The sequence below is a fragment of the Echinops telfairi genome, unplaced genomic scaffold (genome assembly GCF_000313985.2).
Source record: "Echinops telfairi isolate 266 unplaced genomic scaffold, ASM31398v2 ScPeMD7_2291;HRSCAF=2852, whole genome shotgun sequence".
In the NCBI taxonomy this organism is placed as follows: Eukaryota; Metazoa; Chordata; class Mammalia; order Afrosoricida; family Tenrecidae; genus Echinops; species Echinops telfairi.
The window spans coordinates 24,664,413-24,681,865 of record NW_022106189.1 but is presented as its reverse complement, the minus strand read 5'-3'; the positions used below and the strand labels follow the sequence as shown (position 1 = coordinate 24,681,865).

The following is a 17,453-nucleotide window of genomic DNA, read 5'->3' as shown; positions in this document are numbered from 1 at the left end:
AGCAAATGTTTTGAGAATGATGAGGGCAATGAATGTACAAATGCACTTTACACAATTGATGTGTGTATGGATTGTGATAAGAGTTGTATGAGCCCCTAATAAAATGATTTTTTTAAAGTGCTTGGCACAATGGATGGATGGATTGTGATAAGAATTGTACAAGCCCCCAATAAAATCATTTAAAAAAATGTGGTCTTGGTGATAAAAACAAAACTGGAGATCACATGATAGACTTGCAAGTCCAATGCCTTTTTCATAGAAAGTACTTTTTTCAAAACATAAACAGCACCTATATGTGTGGATTTATGCGGATGGACTACACAGCAGTCATAGTGATTATATCTGTGAGAAGAGACAATGGCATTAAATGCTATCAACCAAATCAAGGCCAGTTGCTGACTGTGGAAAAGACCATCAATTGCTTAGATTGAAGCTGAAGAAATTTAAATCCATGAAAGCTGTAACAACCACGAGTATGTCCCTCATGAATTTAGAGAACATCTCAAGGAGAATTGTGATGCATTTTGCACTAATGACAGAAGAACTGATGAGCTCAGGCAGATGACAACAACATCAGACATGAAAAAAGCAAAGGTTTTTTTAAAGACAAAAGAGAAAGAAAATCCCATAGGAATAGTAGAAAAGATTTTGAAACTGGCTATTGGCTGTAGAGTAACTAAAGCAAATGGAGGAACTGAGGACGTACAAGGGCTGAACAGAAAATCTCAAAGGGCAGCTAGAGAAGACCAAGTAGAACTTTACAAGGAAATATGCAGACTGATTTAGAACACCCAAAAGGAAGAGCATGCACAAACTTTCTTAAGCTGAAAAACCAAAGACAAAGTTTAAGCCTCCAGTTGCAATATTCAAAGACATATAGGATACATACTGAATAATGCAATAATCATCAAAATCAGATAGAAGGAGTACAGAGTCAGTGTACCAAAAAGCATTGATTGATGTACAAATATTTCAAGAGATAGCATCTGATCAAAAATCAATGATATTGATGGAAGAATTCTAAGCTTCACAGCAAAAAAATAAGGCTGCGGGAATTGGTGAGAAAACGAGTAAATTGCTTCAACAAACACGCAAACACTAGCATTCACTAATCTATGCCAATACATGTGGAACACATCATCTAACAACCAACTCCCTATTGTGCCCATTCCAAAAAGAGATGACCCAACAGAATACAGAAATCATTGAAAACTACCCTATGCAAGTGTCTGTAGTACATCAACAAAGAGACACTAGAAATTCAAACCAGATTTAGAAGAGGGTTTTGAACAAGGGGTATCATTGCTGACGTCAGATGGCTCTAGGCAGAAAGAAAAGAATAACAGGACTATGTTTATGTGTGCTTTATTGTCTATATCATGTGATTTGCTAGTATAGATCATAACAAACTACGGATAACCTTAAGAAGAATGGAATTTCCAAAACACTTCGTTGTGCTTGTGTGGACCATGAATGTGGAACATGGCATAAGCTGGAACGTAACAACATGTTAATAAATCTACTACCTTTACTCCTTTCAGACTCAGAACGACTCCACATCGGGTTTCTAAAGCTTTACATCTTGGTTGTTGGCTATCATCAATTAGAGTTCCTTACCAGAAGGAAACTCTACCTGGTGGCTCTTTAGGGGAGCAAATAGCCCCATCCTTCCCTGAAGTGGCTGATGAGTCTCAACTACCAACCAACAGTGCTACAAGGACTTCTATATTTTAGTTAATCTTATGAAGATCTTCAGATGTTTATTTTAAGAATAATATAAAAATGTTTTTAATTGGAGGTGTTTGACAAAATAGGGAAGGACTTTTGCCAAGAGGTGGAAGGTAAAGTGGCTTTAAATAACTCAAACACTTACTTTAACAAGTCATGGATATTCCGCAGGTAGCAAGGAGAATGACTTATGTCAGAAGTAGTGAAAAATATGCGTTTGGAGTTAGACTCACCAAGGCTTTACTAAATGCTGAAGTAGATGGCTTTGTTCTGCAGCAAGCAAGATCCTTGCTGTTGTTTCTACATTGTCATCATAGACTGCTCTAAGATAGTGAAAATATAAAAAGATAGTTTCTCATCAATAAAGTCAGCCATAAAAAGATAAAGCCTCATTGTAATTATATTAATTGTATCTTGCAGAATGATTTGCATTTTCTGTTTTAGATGATGGTATATCAAGTCATTCTTAAATGCTCTTGTACTGATTTAAGGTACTCAAATGTGTTGCCCACTTGTCCCTCCGGTCCCATAATAAATGGAGAAAAAATTGAAGTTGTCAAGGATCTTGACTTGAAAAATCGATACTCCTTGAAGCAGCAGTCAACGGATCAAATAATGCATTGTGCTGGGTCAATCTGCTGCACAAATCTGCTTCAACCCTTGAAAGAGTTGAAGAGCAGGGATGCTATTTTGAACACTAAGATGCGCCTGATCCAGGCGATGGCATTTTCAATCACCTCCTATGCATATGAAATTTGGACAACAAAGAAGGATGATAGGAGAATCAATGCATTTGAATTATGATGCTGGCAAAAAATATTGGAATTACCACGGACTGCCAAAAAAGCAAATAAATCTGTCTTGTAAGACGTAAAGTCAGAATGCTTCTTAGAGGCAAGTATGGTGAGAGTTTGTCTCACCTACTTTGGACATGTTGTCAGGAGAGACCAGCCCCTGGAGAAGGACGTAATGCTTGTTAAAGCAGAGGGGGACTGAGGATGAAGGTCGTCAACAAGATGGATTGATAATGTGCAAGCATGGGCTCAAATCTATGAAGCATTTGAGTGTTTTCTTCTATTGTACTTAGGGTTGCTATCAGTCAGAATGGGCTTGATAACACCTAACTATATCATATATTAGGTATCGTACTTTACAGAAAGTTTCCCGCATAATAACTTGTTTGTATTTTTGGCATGTGCTATGGAAATGTAACATAACTGGGTCACAGGGTATGTTACTACTACACAATATTAGAAACACATGTTCTATCTTCGCATTATTATGTAATGAGGCACAATCATAGTTACAGTAGAAAAAAACAGTAACTCAAATAGAGTGCTTTTTTTCTGTTTGAGTGTCATAAGATCCATTCATAACTTTAAAAAGCAAAAATAAATATCATGAACATATCTATTTTAAGAAATGACTTTTTAAAAAAAATCCGAGTATAATAACATCATGTAGTAGCATTTAACGCATCTATTTGGTTCAATTGAATAGACCGTTTCTCCATGTAGTTGATTCTTTTTGAAATCAATAGCTACCACTGATGGTCAAATCTTTGGCAGTAATGGTTGGGAATTATTAGTTTAAAATTTTTCAGCTTGAAAACATATACATACATGTCCAGGCACTACATGGAATACTCACTCCTGTTACTTCTCTTTTTCCTTGTGTAATGCTTATTGGTTTCTCTCTCTTCAGGGTCCTAATATGCATGGACTATCACCTCCACTTGGCAGTTAAAGGGGATTTTAGTTGTATCTCTCAGTGTTAATGCTCTTGGGAGTGACTGATCCTCTTTTATAGGCTCCTGCAGGAGTAAGAAAATGGCATTTTCTGTGTGTCACATTGTCACAGACTTTTAGTACACATTCTCAAAGATGTCTAAAAAAGTATAACGGAATTCTTCCCATTCAAGTTTGTACAATGTGTCCATAGAATAAATGAGAGAAATTTAATTTATTTCTGGGGACTTGGGATAGAGTATATCTCCTGAAAGAACTCGAGGAGACGGTCATTATTAGAAAAGCATGTGTTTCCATTCTAAAGGGATGGTTCGCCTCCCTGGAGTGTTCTCATGGTTCCCCAGGCATGCAGCCCGTTAGGGTGTGGAGGTTTTCCACCATGCCATTTGGAGAACTGGGGAGAGGGGAAAGGCAGAGAGCCGGGTGGATCCAGTGGAGCTGGGGTCGTTTTGAGGGTCGCAGAGGATTTATGAACTAGAAAAACAAGTGTTGTTTGGGCAGCCATTTCGAAATGATGCAAACCATTGTAATTTTCACTTTTTCCAGATAATTCCCTCAGCATTTTGGCAAAGCATAATGGATTCAACCGCCAGAAGCAAGAAGTCTATCTTTTACCAATCATAATCAGTGATAGTGGGAATCCTCCGCTGAGCAGCACCAGCACCCTGACCATCCGGGTCTGTGGCTGCAGCAGTGATGGTGTTGTCCAGTCTTGTAATGTTGAAGCTTATGTGCTCCCCATTGGACTCAGTATGGGCGCCTTAATTGCCATATTAGCATGCATCATTTTGCTGCTAGGTAGGTATTGCCTTCACAGCCTGATGTTCACCATTTTTCTGGTTCATAAATGACTGTAAATAAGGACAGCAGAGCCGAACCTAGCCAGATGTCAGCAACCCTGCCAGTGCGAGGGACTTTTTCACTCCTACACGCGGTGCAGTCATTCAGGTGAGATGAGCAGCAACCGGGCAGGAATAGCAGATGTCCCAGAAGAGGGAGTTTTTGAGGACTGTTTGCGGTCCTGCCCCTCAGAGACAAGACCAACTACGTGTGAGTGTGCGGGAAGTAGGGGTTCGCATTTATGTGGTTGCAATCGAACCTGTAGGACAAGAACACCTCAAAGGTCTCCTGACCTTCTGAAGCACCCTAGGTTACTAGAATTGGGTGTTCTCAGCTCACACTAGCTCTATGTAAACCTCGTGTCTATATAGGGATACTGAGTCCATCCAATCAAAAAGTTTGGTGGGATTATTACAGACAAGGGACCTGTGATAACACCAACCAACCAATCATATGCATATGGTTGGCTTGTTTTCATATATATGTGACTTATACAAAATTACATTATATTTCTAATATCTTTTTCTTGTGATCAAATTAAAATGAAGGTTGCAAATTAAGGAACGATTTCTGTAACCTTTTCATTAGAAATAAAATAGAAAAATAAGCTCAGTTATAAAGGTTTTCTTTTTTAAAAGAAAATAATCAGATCTTAGTATCTTCTTAAGAAATAAAATGCATTAGAGTAAGTTGTGTCATTTACGGCCATCCAAATGATATCTGTTCCACTCACACATTGCCCTGGGTTTGCATATCACTGAGCTGTAATGGTTTCCCCAGTTTGCCAGGAGTTTGGTTTAGAGACAAGAAGTGCCCATGCAACTCTGACATTTACCTTAATATGCCGATTCTTGTGTGAATGAATGACCCTGATTTGATTGAAGGGTTTTTCAAACACATAATACACTAGATATGACCTAGCTGCTCCATTCTTGTTAGAGACAAGGCACCTGTGACCCCGCCCATGCCCCCACAGAGTAAATGACTCCCTCAAGATACACAGCATGTTGAGATCCTGTTATTTTTCTCTTTTCCATTCTGTGTCATTCAGCCCAGAATCCACTCCTGTAGTTAGTGCCATTTGTACCATAAGGACATGCAAATGTATTAACTCAGCCCCATGGCCATTTAATAAACAGAAGCACCTTCCCTTTGGGAATGGTATTCACTCAAAATCCAATACACCCCCTTCAGTGTGAAATGTGTTCAGTGTAATTCCTCACTAAATGTTATTAAAGCTGTATGCTCATGTGTGTTTTTGTTGTGTTTTTTTTAATGACCCTCTGGCTGTTAATGTGCACAGCGTGCTGCTGGTGAAATTGTATGCCGCTTTAACTAATCACGATTTCATATTTTCCCCCACAGTCATCGTGGTGCTGTTTGTAACTCTGCGACGACATAAAAATGAGCCATTAATTATCAAAGATGATGAAGACGTACGGGAAAACATCATTCGCTATGATGATGAAGGAGGAGGGGAGGAGGACACAGAGGCTTTTGACATTGCAACTTTGCAAAATCCTGATGGGATTAATGGATTTTTGCCCCGTAAGGATATTAAACCAGATCTACAGTTCATGCCAAGGCAAGGACTCGCTCCAGTTCCAAATGGTGTCGATGTTGATGAATTTATTAATGTACGGCTCCATGAGGCAGATAATGACCCCACGGCCCCACCATATGACTCCATTCAAATTTATGGTTACGAAGGCCGGGGGTCTGTGGCTGGCTCCCTCAGCTCCCTGGAGTCCACCACGTCAGACTCAGACCAGAATTTTGACTACCTCAGTGACTGGGGTCCCCGCTTTAAGAGACTGGGTGAACTCTACTCTGTTGGTGAAAGTGACAAAGAAACTTGACAGTGGATGACAAAGGAATCAGTGGGACTGAGCATTCTGTAATATTCTAGGGTCACCCCCCCTTAGATACAACCAACGTGGCTCTCTGTTTTAGAGGCAAGTTTAGCACCCATCATCTATAAACTCAACTACATTTTCATGTTGAACCAAAAAAAGTTATAATAATAAAATAAAAAGTATATGTTAGGAGGTTATATATCTTGTGGAGTGTGAATTACAGTATGTGGAGTGTCTAGAAGTCTTTGGGTATTTGATATTTACTTGACCACCACAGACAAAGATTGGGATCCTGGCTACTCCTTAGTGAAATGGTTGCAAAAGAGGAAAAATCCAAATTAAAAGGTGCTTTCTTAGGAAAAAAAAAAAAGGACTTACAAGGAAATTGCTGCTGATAACGTGTCTTCTGCAAGGCTTTTTAAAAATGCAAGTGGTTTTTTTTTCCCCTTCGCCAACAAGGATCCCACCACAAATGTTTAAAGCAATACTCGGTCGGCTGTACATTATGACTTTTGGGAGTTTTGGAAAACCTCCTAGATTATACGGTACGGTGACCACACATTGTACATAACCGTTGGCCCCACTCACCACAGACTGAAGAGTATCTTTAAATATTGTGTCGAGCCTTAAAATATTCACATGTTTGTAATCCATTCCAGAGTGGGGGTTGCCAACTCAGTGGGGGGGGGGGTTAGGGGAGAGAAGAGAAATCCCCTTCCAACAGACTTGCTTCTTAGAAGCAGGATTCCTCGTTCCCTCCACTTCATCTTCTTCCACAAGGACACGCAGATCAGCTGTGTCACACAGTGGATGATAGAAGAGACAGATGGTTCTATGGCTAGTGCGTGAATTTATTTGTTTAATCCTCGAAATGAATATTTTATTGATGTCCATTAATGCTTTTATTTATTAAGATTGGTAATCAATAGATTAAGGGACTATATGGGGAAGGAAAAAGACCCTAAATTATATCCATTAATCTTTTAGATTGTTTTATATATATATATATATATGTACACACACAAAATGAATGTTTAATACATGTACATTTTGATGAGATGAGTATGGCAGGCAATATAATCAAAAGGGGATCTAACTATCTCTTTAGCGTAGAAGTGTTATTGTGATTGGTGATGGCAGGAACAACATTTTCCCAGAGAAACTTTTGAACTGTTTTCTATTTTGTTCATAATTCTAGTATTTGGTGTTTTTACTATAAGCACAAACATCGGGAAGTCTATTAGTTCATGTGAATATTTCAACTCTAGACTTTTAGGTACCCACATAATGCCCAGCCCAATCAATATGCTTCAAGTTGTCCCCGCTGTATTAGAGCAGAGACTGATTTGTATATAATTTGACTGCTTATGTTTTTAGCATTTTATCTCCTGGATCCTCATGGTGATGCACAGAACGTCTTAGACTTCCAAACGGAGCAGCACTAGAAGATGTGAGCAGATTCAATTTGTAATGCAAACCTGCCATTTAGGGGTAGACTATGTATGATACAACTTTAGTCTTACATGCAGATCATTTTAATTTTCTACTTTGCTTTAATGCAATCTTGTTTATTTACTCCATGTATTGTATTCAGAGAAACTCCTGTATTGTTTCCTACTTTGTGAAATATATTTTTATAAATACCTCTGTTGTCGTCACTTGCTTATTTCCTGTTTGGGTGAAGGCCTACTGGAAAAGAGCCATCTACTCTGACCAGTTTTCTCGACATGTTTAACTAAATCTTCCCAAGGGTCCTCTCGTTTATGACTATTTTTTAATGAAGCCTCAGAAAAGAGAAATGTCTTGTCAGTGTTTAACAGAGCCAGATGCCAGCAGGGACATGAACGTCACACTGAATACCACAGAGTACGTGAAGTTCTCAGATGTTTGGTTATCCGAAATACCTGATATGTATAGCATACCTGAAGTCTTGCTGTGCCATTTGGGTCCTTCTGAAAGCAGATGATGAGGCAAGTTAAAAGAACTTGCTAGAGGAGGACGGAAGCAGGACTGAGCAGGAAAGTCTGTCAGCAAGGGACGCATCCTTTAGGCCTGTGAGAGGGAAGGACTGAGAAAGCAAGGCTTGGTCACTGGAAAGCAGATTTGGTAAAGTCTCCGTCAGCCCCACAAAGAGATCTGGAGCAAAGCGAGGCCAATGTGGGTCTCCTTCATTGGGCAAAACTGATCACCTTCTAGAAACTGTCATGTCCAGTCACTCGCTTGGAATTTCCGGAGAAGTGCATGGTTTAGAAGGTACACTGCCGGAGGCTGCCAGCAAGTTACAGTCATTTTATTTGAATGGCTTTTTTTTTTTTTAAAGGAGAACTGTGTGGAACCTCTCCACAATTGCCACATCAGGATTCCATGCCTGAGCATGACCAATCAGAATCGTGAAGTTCTCTGTCCCCAGTTTCCAAGTGGCACTCAAACAATCGTCCTGCTTAGGTCTGCACCGAGTACGTTTCTGTGTCGAGGGAAAGTTGAGGTGAGGAACTAATCTTTTGATAAAATGGATCCCAAGAGAAAATGATTTGCCACCAAATGTGATAGAAACCAAAGATTTGAATGGTTTATTTCCAATGTATAACTATCCAGCACTTTATTAAACTCCCTGTCCCCCTGAGAATAATTCCTCTTTCCTGCTTTACAATGAGGACTACTAGATATTTCCCTAAGTTCAGTGGGGAGGGGACACAATAATTTTCACCTGGAGTGGTTCAGTGAACAAACTTCTGGCGAGGCTAATGACAATGATTTTGTTGTTGTCAGATGCTGCCTACTCAAGTCCAACTCATTGTAACCGCATTCAACAGAGTAGAACTGCCCGCGCTGTCCTCTACTGTAATATCTAAGGTTACAGATCAAGACTTCCTCCCAAGGCGGCTCCTACGTGAGTTTGAAACGTCACCTTCAGTTTGCAGACAAGCACTTAACAGTCATGTCCCCAGGCCTCCTTAAGACAATAACTGACAGCGTTATTTTAAACATGCAATTTATACCAGCATGTGTCTGATGTACACTGTCTGCCTACAAGTATTGGGTTGCAGCATGTGTCACATTGCCTAAAACCAACACTTTAAATGGTAAATCGTTGTGATTAGTACTAGGACGATTTCAACAATATTTTGTAAAACAAGGTGGGGTGTTTCCAGTTTGTATATATCTCTTAGACATCATTCTCCTTTTTATGAATGCCACATTGATATCCTCCAGGGTTTGAAACCAATGCTATAGTCTTTTTGTAATGATGTTGGTGAGCAGGAGATGATACACCTTCCCAAATCTTGCTTCAACATTCTCTCTGTCCAGGGAAGAGAAGGAAATCTGATCTGCTTATTGATTTTCTCCATCATGTGATTCTGTACTTCAAGTTCATGACCAGTTGTATAATAAGCCAGGAAGAAATAATGCTATGTACAGATTGTGTCCAAAATTTCTTCTATACTAATATTTGGTGTAACTGTGCATAGAAAAGCCCATTCCAATTTCATATTTGCAAGGCATACTAGTGAGTGACATTGCTTAAGATTTCTACATTATGTCAAAGTTCTCAGTATTTGTGTTCCAGCGTCACTCTATTTACTTCATCTCTCTGCCCTGTTCCCAACCTTATCTGCCTATGTTTGACATGTTGGTCACAGATAAGAAAGATTTGTAGTAATGTATTACCCAAAGGTGACAAACTTTACTCCTCAGGCTACATGGTTACTTAATTTAAAGGTGACTTCGGGGGATATTTTCAATTTCCTGGTTAAAGAGCAGCTCAGGGCCATAGTCTTAAGCACTCTTCCACATTCAATAGGTCCAATAAGGCTGAATTCTATTTCTATACATCTTCACTTCCCTGAATTTAAATAGAGATCCAAGAAATGCATCTGTCTGTGCCCATGTACAGAGAGAGAGAGAGAGAGAGAGAGAGAGAGAGAGAGAGAGAGAAATAAATGACTTACCATATATACTCGAGTATAAACCGACCAGAATATCAGTCAAGGCACCTAATTTTACCACAAAACCAGAGTAAAAATGTGCTGAAAATTTTGGCTTATACACAAGTATATACAATAAGTACTTTTACTTTGGCATTAGAATTGTCAGCAGTTCCCCAATCCTAAGAGGACAATGAAGCTCCAAATCTTTCTTAGGATCTGAGCACCCCAAGTTCAATTTGGCCAATCTTTTTTTTTTTTTTAATTAAAAGGTCATTTTACTGAGGGTTCTTACAGCTCTCATAACAATCCATACATCAAATGTATCAAGCATATTTGGACATATGTTGCCATCATTGTTTTCTAAACATTTACTTTCTATTTGAGCCTTTGGTATCAGCTCCTCTTTTTTCCCCTCCCTCCCTCGTGATACCTTGACAAATTATAAATTATTATTATTTTCATACCTTACACCTACAGCTATCTCCTTTCTCCCATGGTTTCTGTTGTTCATCCCCCTTGAGGCGTGGGGAGAGGGTATGTACCAATCATGGTGATCAGTTGCCCCTTCCTCCCCTCCTCTGTTTACCTTCCCCCTACCTTCCTGGAATCACTACTCCCACTTATGTTCTGGGTTCTGTGTGTCATGACCTCTTATCTTTTATTTGTACCTGTGTGTATGCTCCAGTCTAGCCCACAGTGAAAGTCAGGACTGGGGTCATGATAGTGAGGGGTGAGGAAGCCTCAAGGAACCAGAGGAATATTGTGGTTTCATCGGTGCTTTACTGTGCCTTGGTTGACGCATTCCTTCCTTGTGACCCTTCTGTGAGAGGCTGTCCCATTGTCTGTAGATGGGTTTTGGGTCCCTGCTCCCATCCCCTTTGTTATCAACAATGTGGATTTCATTTGTTTCTTTTGGGTCTTCTGATACCTGTTACCCAATCTTGACAACCCCTCATGATCACACAGGCTGGTGTGCTACTTCCACGTGGGCTCGTTGCTTCTCTGCTTGTTTAACTTCAAGCCTCTAAGACCCCACATGTTATATCTTTTTTTTTTTTTTACTTGAGAATGATTTCTTTTCCTTTTTTAAAAAAAAAATCACTTTATTGGGGGCTCGTATAATTTTTATCACAATCAATACATACATCCATTGTGTCAAGCACATTTGCACATTTGTTGCCATCACTATTCTCAAAACATTTTCTTTCTACTTGAGTCTTTGGTATCAGCTCCTCATTTTTTCACCTCCCTTCCCTACCCTCCATCCCTCACAAAACCTTGATAATTTATAAATGATTATTATTTTTTCATGTCTTACCCTATCTGATGTCTCCCTTCACCCATTTTTCTGTTGTCCATCCCCCAGGGAGGAGGTTATATGTAGATCAGTTTGATTGGTTCCCCCTTTCTTCCCCAGCTTCCCCTTACCCTCCTGGTATCACTACTCTCATTATTGGTCCTGAGGGGTTTATCTGTCCTGTAGTTCCTGTGTTTCTTGTTCCTATCTGTACCAGTGTACATGCTCTGGTATAGCAGGATTTGTAAGGTAGAACTGGGATCAGGATAGTGGGGAGTAGGGGGGAGGAAGCATTTAAGAACCAGAGGAAAGTTGTATGTTTCATTGTTGCTACACTGCACCCTGACTGGCTCGTCTCCTCCCCGTGACCCTTCTGTAAGAGGATGTCCAGTTGCCTACAGATGGGCTTTGGGTCTCCACTCCACACTCCCCCTCATTTACAGTGGTATGATTTTTTGTTCCATGCTGCCTGATACCTGATCCCATCAATACCTCATGATCACACAGGCTAGTGTGCTTCTTCCATGTGGGCTTTGTTGCTTCTCAGTTAGATGGTTGCTTGTTTATCTTCAAACATTTAAGACCCCAGATGCTATATCTTTTGATAGCCGGGCACCATCAGCTTTCTTCACCACATTTGTTTACGTACCCACATTGTCTTCAGCTATTGTGTCGGAAAGGTGAGCATCATGGAATGCCAGTTTAATAAGACAGATTGTTCTTGCATTGAGGGAATACTTGAGTAGAGGTTCAGTGTCGATCTGCTATCTTAATGTGAAATCTATAAATATATGCACATAAATTTATTTCCCCATTGTCATATATGAATATATTTACATATGTACATGCCTGTATTTAGACCTCTATAAATGCCCTTTGCCTTCTAGTTCTTTCCTCTATTTTCTTTTACTTTCCTCTTCTCCCACTATCATGTTGAGCCTTCATTTGGGTTTCGTAATTCCTCTGTTACATTTCCCTTGATCGAGCCCTACCAGGCCTCCTACACCCTCTTCACCATTGATTTTGGATCACTTGTTGCTCCCTTGTCCCTAGGTTTGTTAACACCCACTCCTTTCCCCCACCCCCCCTCTCCCATATGTCTCCATGGAATTGCTGGTCCCATTGTGTTCTCTTCCAGCTTGTTTATCCCTCCTATCATATTTAGATAGATGTGCAGAAATAATAATATGCACACACAAAAAAGACAGAGCAAACAAAGCAACAAAAGAAAACAAAAGAACAGCAACAACAAAACCAACGACAAAAAAAAAGAAAAAAGAAAAAGGAAAGCCTATAAATAGTTCAAGGTCTGTTTGTTGACCTTTAGGAGTGTTTTCTGGTTGAGTCTGATGGGGTGTCACGCCCTGGCCCCAAAGTCTATTTTTGGTATTCCCTGGAGACTTCCTTGCTCTGTTCCCCTTGCTATAATGTTGCACACCCTTAGTGTTTTGTCTCAGTATGGTGGGGTCAGATCAGGTGCAATTCACACAGTGTCTCCAGTGTTGTCCCCTGTAGAACTATGGGTCAGCAAGGGATGTCATGCCTTGTAGTGGGGCCAGCCCTATGGTCCTCTCTGTGCGTTGGCTGCTCTGAGCAGGAATATGGTCCTTGGGGTTTGGTGGGCCAGGATGTGCTCCATTCTTTCTTCCTCTCCCTTCATTTGCTCCTGTGTGCTCTTATCAGACGTGTCCTCTCCCTGAGATGTAGCTTCAGTGCTACATCGCACGTAGTTGGGATTGGGCCTGGCCCCGCAGGCCTTTCTATTGATTCCCTGCTTCATGCCAGCATGGTATGTTGCATTCATGTCTTGGAGCACCGGGTTGAAGTCTGGTCCCTCTTTCCCTGTGGAGATGTAAACAACATCCTCCCCTTGGGTAGGTTAGTGCCCTGTTCCCTAGCACCCAATGTTTTAGTTTTTTTTGTTCCCCTCCTTTTTAGTTGGCTACCATATATCTTTTGATAGCCAGACACTGCTTTCTTCACCACATTTGCTTATGCAACCATTTTGTATTCAGCTGTTGTACTGGGAGGGTGAGCATCACAGAATGCCAGGTTGTTAGAACAAAGTGTACTACCTCAGTGTATTGACATATAAATATATGTATATAGGCCAGTAACTCTATTTTAATGAATTAATGTATTTACATATGTACACACCTATGTTTATACCTCTATCCATAGCTTTGCTTCCTAGATTTTTCCTCTGTTTTCTTTGACCTTCCTCCTGCCCCACCATCACGCTTGCTCTTCTTCTGCTCTTAGTCATTCCTCTCAACTAGACTGCTATTGCTCCCACAGCCCCGGGGTCTCTATGTCCTCCTTGTTGTTGATTGCAGTTCCACAGTTGTTCACCTGTCTATAACTATCAACGTGTCTCTTTTCTTTCCTTTGCCTTGTTTCTGTTGCATCAGTACTGGTATATAGCTTACATATATACATGTGTGGTCATTTTCAAGTCAAATGTCTATGTAATGCTCAGGTATTTTAGCATGTCTATGGATCATCAGTTACTGCAAACATTCATTGTTTTCCATCTTTTCAAAGTTGACCCTGCCCCTGGGTTCTTTATCTAATGGGAAAGAACCACTGAGTTAGAACCAAAAAGAAAAAAAGAGGACAATAACATTTCTCTTACTCTCTTACAACTCAAGTTTCTTCTGAAAATAATCTTTATGAGTATTTGTACACTGCAGGGGACTGCTACAGCTGATACGAATATGCTAAAAAAGCAATCCCAGTGTTAATCTTGACCTAGAGAACAGTGACTCCTACGATGAGGTCTTTACAAGCAAAATGTTGGGGAGATGTGGGTGAAGCTTATGTGTGTATGAATTTGAAATAAAAGAAAACCTAGACTCACTGGTATCATTGGTGGAGCAAGAAAGTCCAGTGTGTCTCTGGGAGAGTTTGCTTAATCAGATGGTTGACTTAAAGACGAGTCTCTGCATGAAACTTGAAAATCTCCTAGGAGCAGACGGATCACACACTGAGACTCCACAGAGTTCTGGACTAGCCTGTATGTTGAGGGAAAACCGGGTGCTGAGAGCTAAGTAGCCAATTATTCTTTATAGCCACATAAGGACTGGAGGCAAGTAGGTTCTTCCAGCAAGTTGTATTATGCGATCACTGGCTTTGCAGGGAATCTCACGAATGTATAACCTTCTGATTGCCTTTTTGATTGAAAGTTCCATCTGAGATCAAGGCAATGCAACCAGTAATAAGATTTCAAAAAAATCCCATCACTGGCACTGTCGGAAAAGCTGAGGATACCAAAATCCCATCATTGCCAGTCAGAAAGATAAGGTAAAAGTGGGCATCATATAAAAACTATATAAATGCACAATTTAAGCATGAATATCAACATTGAGAAGAAGATGTGCGTGTCAATTAAGTTACTGGGCAACCTTCACATTTGTACTCTAATCTCACGTGCTATCAAAACTCAGGAATAGCGACTCCTTGCTTTATTGCTTTGTTTTCTCTGAATTTAATCCTGAATTTGAAAGAATTGGTCGAAGGGCAAAGGGCTTTAAATGCAGAATTGTATTTGTGAATAAAGTAACAGTCATCATCCCTGACCGATGTGTCCCACGGTGGAGCTGGAATTAGATATCTTTACTTTCCTTCCGCTTTCTGTGGAGGAGACAATAATGTTGTTGTTGTTGTTGTTGTTATTGTTAGGTGGTATTAAGTAAGTTCCAACTTATAAACACCCAATGCACAATAGACCAAACACTCCCCTGTCCTGCGCCATTCTCATAATTGTTATGCTTGCGTCAATTGGTGCAGTTACTGTATCAGTCCATCTCCTAGAGGATCTTCCCCTTTTCCCCTGCCCCTCCTCTTTATCAGCATGAAGTCCTTCCCCAGGGACTACCCTCTCCTGTCATACGCCCAAAGTATGTGAGACAAAGTCTCGCCATCCTGACTGCCAAGAACATTCCGACTGTACTTCTTCTGAAATAGATGTGTTTGTTCTTTTAGCAGTCCACAGTGCTGTCCATATTCTTCACAAACACCAAGATCAGTCAAATGTCTCAATTATTCTTCAGTCTTTTTATTCAGTGTCCAACGTTCACATACATATGAGGCGATTGACAATATCATGGTTTGGGTTATGCTCACCTTAGTCCTCATAGTGATACCTGTGCTCCTCAATGCTTTGAAGGAATCTTCTGCAGCAGATATTTCCAGTGAAATATGTTATTTAATTCTTGACTGCTGCTTCCATCAGCATTATATACAGCAAAGTGAAATCTCTGACCACTTTCATCCATTCTCTGTATATCAGGAGGTAGTCTCTCAGTCCAAATGTAAGGATTTTGGAGTTGCAATCCATACTGATCTTCATCAACAAGTGTTTCAAGTCCTCCTTTCTTGAAGCAAGCAAAGTTGTGTTAATAAGCCTTCCTAAAATCATGATGCTGGGTTCCTCTTCATAAAGTTGAGCTTTTCATATTATCTGCAGATAATAGCAGTTTATTTTGCAATGAGTATTTTCTTACATAAGTCTATAAAATGTTTTCACTCCCAGTAACGTTCATTTAGTATGCATGTGTTAGTCTGGGTAAACTAGGGAAACAAATCCACAGAAACTCATATGTATAAGAGAGAGTTTTATATAAAGGTTAAGTGCACATTAAGAAAGCATCCTAACCCAGTGCTGCCCAAGCTCATAAGTCCAATATTAGCCCATATGTCCAACACCAATCTACAAAGTCCTCCTCCATCTCACAAAACACACGCAATGACACCAACTGCAGGAGGAAAGACGAATCAGTGAACGTGTAAGCATCTCAGCGCTGGCAGGGGTCTCCACACGGGTGCTCCAGCACCCAGGGCTGAAGCAGGGTAGGTCCATTCCATGCGGCTTCTCCTCGGGGATGTCTTGCAAGAAGTAAGCCTTGCCAGCTGAAGCAGAGAACTGGCTAAGGCAGCTGCACCCTGGTCCGAGCATCAGAAAGCAAGAGATCTGAGAACTAGAAAGGAGAGGCACACCGAGCCCTTCAGTTAATCCCACGCGTGTTTATCTGTTAGGTTGGCACAATAAACCTTAACTATTTCAAGGCAGAATATCTTTAAAAGTTACTGTGTTGGCCAAATAATGTTGTGTACATTGTTGACATAGTGCGCATGATTGGTTTTTCTGTTAATAATAAAAGACAGAAGATTCGGTCATTAAAGCAGGTATCTTTTCTTTTTGACAGTTTCTTTTTTAAGTCAATACACGTTTATAGATCACTTGATATATTCTAGATAGTGAAGATTTTCTAGTCCTGGTATTATTTAGTTGTGACCTGAGAAACCTGTATATATACATATATATATATAAATGGATCAGGAAATATACATGCTACTTACTATATTTTCTGAACATCAGTCACTTAGGGAATTAAGTGACTTAAATTATATTGAAAGATTGGATAAAATGATATATCTAAGTTAAGTTCTCTTATTTACAAAATAGAATTAATGGATATTATCTAATATTATTGTAAAGGCATCTTTGACCGTGGTCATTTAGCTAGTGGTTCATTATGAGTTCACACTTTAGATGGATCTGATTTAAACCAGTCGGCACCCAGTCAATTCTGACTCATGCAAATCCCAGATGTGTCAGAGTAGAACTGGGCTCCATAGGGTTTTTTAATACTGAATTTTGTGGACCTAGGCCACCAGGCCTTTCTTGTGAGGTTTCTCTGGGTAGGCTTGAACCTCCAAAGGTTTAGTTAGCAGCAAGCACTTCAACATTTCCACACCAAGCACTCTGACATGACATTAAAGTCTTCATTTTTCAGGAAACAATACTCTGTATCATGACAACGGGGGACTTGTGATAGGAACTAGAAATTAGGTACAGCGAATGCTGAGTCAGAAGTGAGTTAATCCAGGGGGGATCACTCAAAAAGATTTAATGAAAACGCTTAGGGAAAATGAGTTCTGAAGAATGGGTGTAAAAGAAATAGTGATTTAGAAACACCCCAAACCAAGGGAAGGGGCTATGAAAGACATTACACTTAGAATTCAGATAGTCAGAGGCAGAAAGTGGGTGTTT

General features: G+C 40.1%; 1 protein-coding gene across 2 annotated transcripts in view; it reads left to right on the top strand.

The window, feature by feature from the left end:
- CDH8 (cadherin 8) overlaps positions 1 to 7,815 on the top strand; it is a 472,175-nt gene extending 464,360 nt beyond the window's left edge. The window contains exons 11-13 of one of the 2 annotated variants that reach the window (XM_045293654.1): positions 4,023 to 4,274; positions 5,682 to 5,901; positions 7,550 to 7,815. In XM_045293654.1, the coding sequence (XP_045149589.1) occupies positions 4,023 to 4,274; positions 5,682 to 5,901; positions 7,550 to 7,577 (500 nt within the window). In that variant the 3' untranslated portion in view covers positions 7,578 to 7,815. Of the gene's footprint in view, positions 1 to 4,022; positions 4,275 to 5,681; positions 6,853 to 7,549 lie in introns of those variants that run through there. The other variant, XM_004704627.2, reaches the window with a different exon arrangement.
- Positions 7,816 to 17,453: the final 9,638 nt, after the last annotated feature.